The 9129-nt window shown below is 35.3% G+C and overlaps 1 protein-coding gene across 4 annotated transcripts in view; it reads left to right on the forward strand.

The window, feature by feature from the left end:
• The window catches only part of Dennd4a (DENN domain containing 4A), a 145044-nt gene that overhangs the window by 102965 nt on the left and 32950 nt on the right, over nucleotides 1–9129 (forward strand). For 2 of the 4 annotated variants that reach the window (XM_023712455.1, XM_004628801.3), the window contains exons 15-21: nucleotides 829–964; nucleotides 1326–1532; nucleotides 1622–1750; nucleotides 2001–2142; nucleotides 2885–3013; nucleotides 5620–5736; nucleotides 6361–6492. In XM_023712455.1, the coding sequence (XP_023568223.1) occupies nucleotides 829–964; nucleotides 1326–1532; nucleotides 1622–1750; nucleotides 2001–2142; nucleotides 2885–3013; nucleotides 5620–5736; nucleotides 6361–6492 (992 nt within the window). The remainder of the gene's footprint in view (nucleotides 1–828; nucleotides 965–1325; nucleotides 1533–1621; nucleotides 1751–2000; nucleotides 2143–2884; nucleotides 3014–5619; nucleotides 5737–6360; nucleotides 6493–9129) is intronic. The other 2 variants (XM_004628802.2, XM_004628803.2) reach the window with 1 other exon arrangement.

Genomic DNA, 9129 nt, shown 5'->3' on the forward strand with positions numbered 1-9129 from the left:
TTGAAGCAGCCACTTAAAGAGCTGAGCTAAGGGGCAGGCCCCCCCCCCCCCGGTTTCTTAACTTAAGTAAAACTGTATAATTTTATGAATATTACAAAGTAGCTGAATTTTGTTGCTTTTGGCCACTTTGGGTTTTTTTCAGCATGGGTTTCTCCTAACTACAATATTTTAATGCCCAGAATACTTTTAGTACCCTAGTTAGACCTACCCTCATAGAGCAAGTTCTGATCTTTGCTGCTTCTTTTCCAAACTCAACTTCTCTAAATTCTTGGTGTGAGGGGGAGGATAGTAATATATAAATGAGGTCCTCAACAGCTAGGACCTAGCCAGCTAGCTTGACAAACCAGTTCATAATTTGAAAGCTAGGCCTGATGTCTAATGTAGTCCACCTGAAGCTGTTGTTTTGCATCTTTTTGAGAGAAGTTCTATAATCAATGTTAATCCAAAGCAGTGAAGTCAATGGTTGTGTTTTTGAAAGGTAATTGATTTCATGGAGCCCTTACCATTAGTCATACTTTCTAAAACGCTTGTTATATTTTTACATAAATACTGATTTTTAAAGTTTAAGGTCATTATAGCATTTGATACCAAGTCCACTTAGGTGTTTTTTTCCTCACTACCACAAGATATACAGAGTCTGTATTTGACTATTAAATTTTTAAAATATTTTCATAAAAAAGTAATGTTAGCTTAAATATTTACTGAGTATATATTATAGCCTGATAGAAGTAGTTAAGTTCTTATAAGGAGGTCATAATTTTTTTTAGCTTACAACCATGGTGATTGTCTATTTGTGCTTGAGAATTTTTTTTTTCTTTTCTTAAACAGCTATAATGGGTTTCCAGTTCTTAGGAACAATTTATTTGAGAGACCTGAAGGATTTTTTCAAACACAGAAGAGTAAATTGCCTTCAAAACCAAGTAGCCCTAATAGTCCTTCTCCTATGTTCAGAAGAACAAAACAGGTACTTTGAAATCATTTAATTCTTCACATATTCAAGAATTGGAATAAAGTAAATTTGACATCCTCCTTTAATATACTGTGCCACCCTGTGTGTAACTATTACTAGGTTATTCTCTTTATGCACTCTGAAGATAGCTTACAGTAATCTCACCAGAAAGGTATCCTAGTCACCCTGTCCTAGAACTTTATTTTACATATTTCATAATATATAGTCAAGAGAAGCTTGAAAGTGTGTTAATTATACACAGATTTTCTTATAGAAGCAGCATAAAAACATGTGATTTTTACTTCTTTAGCATTCCTTTAAATAAGGTAACCTAACCCTAAGTGTATTAATGACATTTCTGCCTTCTTTTCTCTAGGAAATTAAATCAGCCCATAAAATTGCCAAGAAGTATTCTTCTATCCCTCAGATGTGGTCTAGGTGCCTACTGCGCCACTGTTATGGGCTATGGTTTATTTGTCTGCCAACTTACGTGAAAGTATGTCATTCCAAAGTGAGGGCTCTGAAAACAGCCTATGATGTGCTAAAAAAAATGCAGTCAAAGAAGATGGATCCACCTGACGAGGTAAGTTATTCTTTACACTGCATCATTTTGTGCTAGATTTACATACATAAGCATTTTTGTTCCTGTCTACTATTCACCTTGTGTTTCAGGTGTGCTACCGCATTCTTATGCAGCTCTGTGGGCAGTATGATCAGCCAGTGCTTGCAGTTCGAGTACTTTTTGAAATGCAGAAAGCTGGTATTGATCCCAATGCAATTACTTATGGTTATTATAATAAGGTAATTATTTTGCTTTAATGGAAAAAGAATTTTTTTGTCATTGTAAAATCTTAGTTTAATAGCAAAAGTAACTGATGTAGGGGTTATTGGGCATTTCTTTTAGAGTATCCAAAATATATTTTGTAAATCAATAAGATTTGTGTGTTCTTTATATTATATAATCTACTTCAGTATTCTTTAGCTTGATTCTAGAGCCAGTGTATGTTCATTTATAAAAATTATTTTATTATTTTATTTTTTAAATGAATAGGCTGTTTTGGAAAGTACCTGGCCTTCAAGAAGTCGCAGTGGCTATTTTCTCTGGACAAAAGTAAGAAATGTTGTTTTAGGAGTAGCACAGTTCAAAAGAGCTTTAAAGAAACAGGCACACTCGTCACAAACAACTCTTTCAGGTAATTAAGGGATATATGGGTTTTACTTTTTCTTCAAAATTAGTTGAGTGGTTTGCATTTTGTATTTTTAGGAATTTTTAATATTTTCAAAATACTGGATAATTTCTAGGTTTTACTACCATTGAGCAACTTTTCATACAAGTTGACTATCCCTTATCTGGTTGAGATTTGGGATTTTGGATTTGGGATTTTGGGGAGGAGGATTTGGGAATATTTGTTTCTATCTAATAACATATCTCCAAGGGAGAACCAAGGTCTAAACACAAAATTCATTTATGTTCCATGTACACCCTAAACACATAGCTAGCTGGGAAGTAATTTTACATAATAAATGAATAAAATTCATTTATGTTCTGTGTACACCCTATACACTCAGCTAGCTGGAAAGTAATTTAGTGTGCCTGCCCTGGACTGTGATCTGTCACATGCAGCTCAGTGTGGGATTTTGCACTTGTATCACATTGGCATTTATAGCGTTTCAGATTTCAGATTTTTGGATTAGGGAAGTTCAGCCTGTATTTAAAAAAATTAAAAATAATTTCTTTTTCATTTAAATTACCAACCTTTGTTTCAATGTTCATTGATAATTCACAATAGGTTTCTTTGTTGTATTTTGCTGATTATGTGGGACTTTTCTTGTTTTATTACACTGGTAGATTATTAGCTTGAACAACAAACTCTAATGTGTATTTTTGGTGTCTCATTGAGTAGTAAAATGCTATCAAATTGTGTTCTTAAGCAGATGGCAGTGACCTGGATACTGTTAGTCATGGCAGCATGGATAGTGGTCATGGGACACACACTGTGGAGCAGGCACCTTTTAATACGGGTTTAATCAAAATGTATGCTACTGATGATAGATCTAGTACAGGTTTGTGTGTGCTTATGTATATATTCGTTACAGTACATTTTCAAAACAAGATTTGCTAGCCTGTGTTTTTAAACTTTTATTTTCAGTGATATGCTTAACTGTCACATTAATTTTTTATGTTAGGTACGTGATTTCATACCAGATTTAATAACTACATGTAATTTTGTTCATTCCTTATTTGACAAGTTGTAAAGTACTTTAATCAATCATTTAGTGCACAGTAATTGAACTCTGGGTAGCCACAGATCTCTTCATTGTATCTTTTTCTTTTTTTCTGCTCTTCATTCTCTGTCCCTTCTCCCCCTTCCCGTCTTTTCTCTTCCCTCCCTCTTCTCCTCCCTTCATCTTCCATACATAGCCTACCATCTTTTGTGTACATGTGGTGCTAGGCACTGAACACGGGGCCTTAGGATGGTAGGCAAGTGTTCCACCACCAAGTAACCCAGCCCCTTTACCATGCAGTTCTCTTGCATAATTCTTGATAATTATGAAAATACTGTTAGATTTTGTTCTATTTCTTAGTAGTATATGGCAATGTTAATTTTCTGGTTTTAACATTGCACTTTGGTTATATAAGGTATCGGGGGAAACTGGATGAAGGGTACCCTAAGAACTCTCTATAATGTGGTATTTTTGAAAATTCTTATGGATATTAAGCTGTTTTTTTGTGGTTTGTTTGTTTTGGTACTGGGGATCGAACTCAGGACCTTGTGCTTACCAGGCAGGCGTTTAAGCCACTGAGCTATCTCCCTGACCATTAAGCTGTTTTAAATTTAGAATTTTAGGGGCTGGGGAGATAGCTCAGTAGAATAAGCACTTGCCTGGCAAGTGCAAGGGCCTGATGAGTTCAATCCCTGGTTCCACAAAAAAAAAAAAAAAAAAAAAGAATTTTAAATAATTTAAAATAGCATTATAGCACTGATGAGGGCATAGGGTTCATTGAAATACAAGATTTGTATATAAGCCTTTTCTATAGAAGCCAGCACACTTAAAAATATGTTACTAACATTATTCTGAGTTTTCATTACTACATTTAAAACATTATACATGAGTTTTAAATGGTATAAGCCCACATCCCCCTTCCTCATACCAGGGATCTCAGGACTTGCACTTGCCATGCAGGTGCTTATACCACTGAGCTATCTCCCCAGCCCCAAGCACATACTGTTAATGGACAGAAACTTTAAAAATTGAAGCATTACTGATAAAATGTGAGTTTCTACAGTGTCAACATTTTAAGTCTACTTTTATTTCTATTTTAATATTTATAAATGTTAACTGATTATGTTGAAATGTAGTAATTTTTCCTTGGCTGGCTTTATTTCTTGATAATGCTCTGTGAATTTAATAAGTTGTAGCAGTCATTCTCAGGCATTAAGTCTGAAAAATGATGAGATCTTTTATTTTTTAGCTATAGCTTTTCTTTAAAAATGTGTTTATTTGTGTGTTTGTTTGGTACAGGGTCTCAGTATGCAGCTCAGACTCATAGTGATCCTCCTGTCTCAGCCTCCCCAGCTCTGGGATTACAGGCGTGTACCACCACGCCCGGTTTTGATGGCCCAGGTCTTTGTGCTTGCCAGGCAGGCACTTAGACTACTGAGCTATCTCCCCAACCCAACTATGGCTTTTTAAAAGACTGTCTTGAGACAATGCAGAACCTTGTAAAGGCATGAATTTCAAGATTTTCTTTACCTATTTCTATCTGTAATTTCTTTGCAAATGAGGTTTCAAAGTTTATTTAGAAAAAATGCAAACTCAAAATCACAATTTTATTTTAATCTAATTATGGCAACATTATGTTAACAAATCTGGAAATTAGAGATTTAAACAAAAACATTAAGTCAATGCTAGCCATGGTAGTGCATGCCTGTAATCCCAGCACTTGGGAAGCAGGAGCAGGAGGATCATGAATTCAAGGTTAGCTTAAACTATGTACTGAAACCTTGCTTTAAAAAAAACAATTAGAATCTTGTCTTTTGATACTAATATAATGGAAACAAAGGATAACAAGCCTCTTTAGCAAAACAGTGTTATAGTTTTCTTAAATTTATGTAACTTTTGCTTAACATTTTTAACATTAGATGTTTTTGTGTGTTCCTATATATTAATATTTCATGTGCAATCCTGTAATTTTTCATCTAAATTTTGAAAAATTATCAGCAAATTTTAAAAAACTTAACTCCTTCGTAGAATCATTAGATATTGAGCTCCAGTGACCTACTATGAATGTTCTATAAGGGTATATCTTCTGCACTGCTTAGTTGAAATCCAGACCTTCCCGACAAAGAAAATGGACTAATTGATCTGTCTTTTGGTGCCCACATATTTGTGTGAATAAACTTTTGACTGCGCTGTGGAGCTAAAAGTGAATTGTTTTGAGATTTCTTACATGAATGGCAATATGGTATGGCTAGCTAACCAAATAGTGTTTTCAATTAGAAATTAGCCAGAATACTACTATGTTGTTTCTTCAGGTACTTTCCCTAAAGAAGTATAATAAACAACATAAGGTGTTTTTTTTTTTTTTTTTCTTCCTCCCTTCCTTGTTCTTTTCTTCTTTCTTTATTCTCTATTTCTTTTTTTTTTTTTTTTTCTTTTTTTACTAGGTGGCCAGTCTGATCTTGGTTATAATTCATTGTCTAAAGATGAAGTTAGAAGAGGGGATGCATCTACTGAGGATATTCAAGAAGAAAAAGATAAAAAAGAGAGTGATTCTAGTTCATGTAGGTATTATGTTGAAAATGTGTAAAATTGTGAATTTATATGTTCATAAAAAATACAATTGACTTTTAATAAAGCATGTTTCAGTTTCTGTTTTCCTATTACGACTTTTTTCATTATAAACTCTCTTTACCAGTAATGCTTTCATATAGATTTTTCATGTATGACCTCAGTGCCGAAACACTGTCCAAATACTGTAAGAGTAAGTGATGTGTAGCTCACAAAATGCTTATTGTTGGAGAAATAGAGGTATGTTTATATGTATTATTTAAACAGAATCTCTTTTCTGAGGTTTATTAACATTTTTAGTTGAAGTTTTGTAGTGGGCTGTGACCCCCCCAACCCACTTGTCTCACCAAAAGCTCACTTTCACAACTAAAGAGGAAATGCAGAATTTGTGCACGAACGTTATGTATGACCAGTACTTAATTTGATCCATGGTTTGAGGCCTCAGATAAGTGGAATGATTTATTTGTGGGTAACTGATACATAATAAAGACGTATTCAATACATTCTTATTACCAGTTTTCAGGTAGACATATTTAAGACTAAAGGCTACTTCTCTTTTTACCTACTAGAGTATATATAAATTAATTTCATTAACATTTTCATTTTCATCTTTGTAGTGTCAGAGAATGAGAGTGCAAAAGGAAGTGCTGACTGCCTTCCTAAGCTAAGTTATCAAAGTTCTTCCAGTATAGTCCGGCTCGGAGGCACAAGTAATCACAGTGGTGACAAAAGATCAGGAGATTGCACAGGTGAGTTAAATAGAACACATTTGTTACGTGCAGAATGAATTGCATATGACCTTGTGAATATTTGTTTTTAATGACTCAATTCTTCCTAGTTATTTTAAAAATATAGTGGCTTGGGAGATAGCTCGGCAGTCTAAGTGCCTACCTGACAAGCACAAGGATCTGAGTTCAATCCCCAGTACCACATGCCATGCTGGCTCCACCCTGGGTGAACTGTGCCAGCCACAGAAACCAGGCATGGTGGCACATGCCTGCAATCGCAGCACTGGGGAGGCTGAGACAGGAGGATCACTAGAGTCTGAACTGTGTAGCAAGACCCTGTACCAAATAAATAAATAAACAGATAGAAGAAAACATAATAAAAATAAAAATATATATATTTATACAGCCTGTCATGGTATAGCTTAGTAGTGTGAGTTTTATTTTGTAGCACTTTAAGCTTTTATTGTAACAAAGTATATGATACACCTCCTATACACTTTTAGGTTTGGACTTTTGGGTGTTTCTGGAAGGGGGAAGTAGGAGCAGGAGAGGTGATAAGTCTAAGGGTTTGGACCAGCCAGGTAGCTCAGCGGACTAAAGCGCCTGCCTAGGCAGCCTCAGCAACCAGGGTTCGATACCTGTCACGTAGTGCTGGCCCTGCCCCCAGGGCATGCTGAGACAGCGATCGTGGTGTTGCATGCCTGTTATCTCAGTGCATGGGAGGCTGAAAACAGGAGAATCACTATGAGTCTGATCTATGTAGTGAGACCTTGTAGGCCCTGTACTAAATGCATTTAAAAAAAAGAAAAAAAAAAAAGTCTAAGGGTGCCATACAGGTAGATAACGTTTAAATGAAATTTCTGGTTCTTTTGTTTGCATAGAGGCAAAAAGGATGGCCCTTCAAGTAGCTAAAGTAATACTGTCCATTTTTTTTCTTTTCAAAGTCTCTCCATTGAGCTACATCCAGCCCTTTAAAAATATTGTTTTATTTGGAGATAGAATCTCACTGAGTTACTCAGGCTGGACTTGAACTTGAGATCCTCTTGCCTCAGCTTCTCAAGAAGCTGAGATTAGCGTCTACCACTACACTTGGCTCAAAGTGGTTTTTTATATATTTTTTAAAAAAAAAAATTTTTTTTAACATTTATTTAGTGTGTGTGTGTGTGTGTGTGTGTGTGTGTGGCCAGCTCAGCCCACCAGGGGGCGCGGCTGGCTGGCATGTGGTGCTGGGGGATTGAACCGCGGTCCCTGTGCTTTGCCAAGCTTGTTCCAAGTAGGTGCTTTAGACCACTGAGCCATCTCACCAGCCCCTGGTTTTTTATATAATATTTTGTATTTTTTACTATAGCAACATTTAGCACTGCTTTTTTTCTTCTTAGGTATTGGGGATTGAACCAGGGACTTTTGCACTGATCTGTATTTTCCATGCCTTTTTGTTTTGTCCTTTGAGACAGGATCTCACTGAGTTCCCCAAACTGAACTTGAACTTAGGGTCCTCCTGCTTTAGCCTCCCAGAGTGCAGTGGTTTTGTGTTTTCATTGTTCTCTGTACATACTTGCTCTTTTTTTTAGGATTCGCTTCTGCCTTTTATGTAAATACTATTATAAATGATCCTTTGATCCTGATGTTTTGTCAGAGTAATAAATTATCTGATCGTTTGGGCTTTTGGGTTGCACTGTATGCTCAACAATTCAATTTTGTAAAAGCCTATAATGGATTTCATTAGTATGAGTTAAAATTATTAATTTTTCCTTGATATTTTTGGCTTGAAAACTTTCCATTTGGTAAGTACCATAAATTTATCACTACTACGAAAGGCTATATATGTGATTTGGATTATGATTATTTTTCAAAAACTTTTTTTATCTTATTACATGCTAGTACATACTAGGATTCAAAGGATTTTTCAGATTACATTTGTAGTACAGTATTAGGTATTTATATCATTGGATACATATTTGCATATGCATACATTTACTGTGTATATGTACACAGGGGTTAGCTACTAAAAGATATGAAAGTAAATAAGCAGACATTTTAATATTTGAATGGATGGTAAAATAAAACCATCATCCTGTAGTTCTTTCCTGATTATCTTAAAAATTTAATGATTTGGTAAACATACCTTGAATTACTGAGCAGTCAACAAGAGGAAAATATAACTCTCAAATGTTTCTCTTATGCTTAATTCTGGCTTAGTATGTATGCTTTAACTTTTATGTGTGTTAAAAGTTAGGTTGGTCTGTTAGCTGCAGTTGTTGCCCATATTTATTCAGAAAATACCTTTTGAGCTTCTGTTATACACTACCATCTATCAGGTATTGCTGGAGATATAAGGAACAAAAATTAAATGGAGCCCCTGTATTTGTGGAGAAAACAGGTGGGAGGAAGGAATGGAAAGATGTTAGTCAAGTAAATGTAAAAATAATCTGAAATTAAATTTGTGAAGAATGGCTGTAAGTTGCTATTAGAATGTACAGTAGAGTAGAGCTGTGTCTTGTTTGGGGGACATTGACTAGAAAGTCAATTGAGAGTACAGTTTTTGGGGGGCCGGGGAGATGGCTCAGTGGAATAAGCGCTTCCCTGGCAAGCACAAGGACCTGAGTTCAATCTCCGGTTCTGCCAAAAAAAAAAAAAAAAAGAAATCACCTTTTTTTT

Source organism: Octodon degus, unplaced genomic scaffold, assembly GCF_000260255.1.
Source record: "Octodon degus isolate 3935 unplaced genomic scaffold, OctDeg1.0 scaffold00026, whole genome shotgun sequence".
Taxonomy (NCBI): Eukaryota; Metazoa; Chordata; class Mammalia; order Rodentia; family Octodontidae; genus Octodon; species Octodon degus.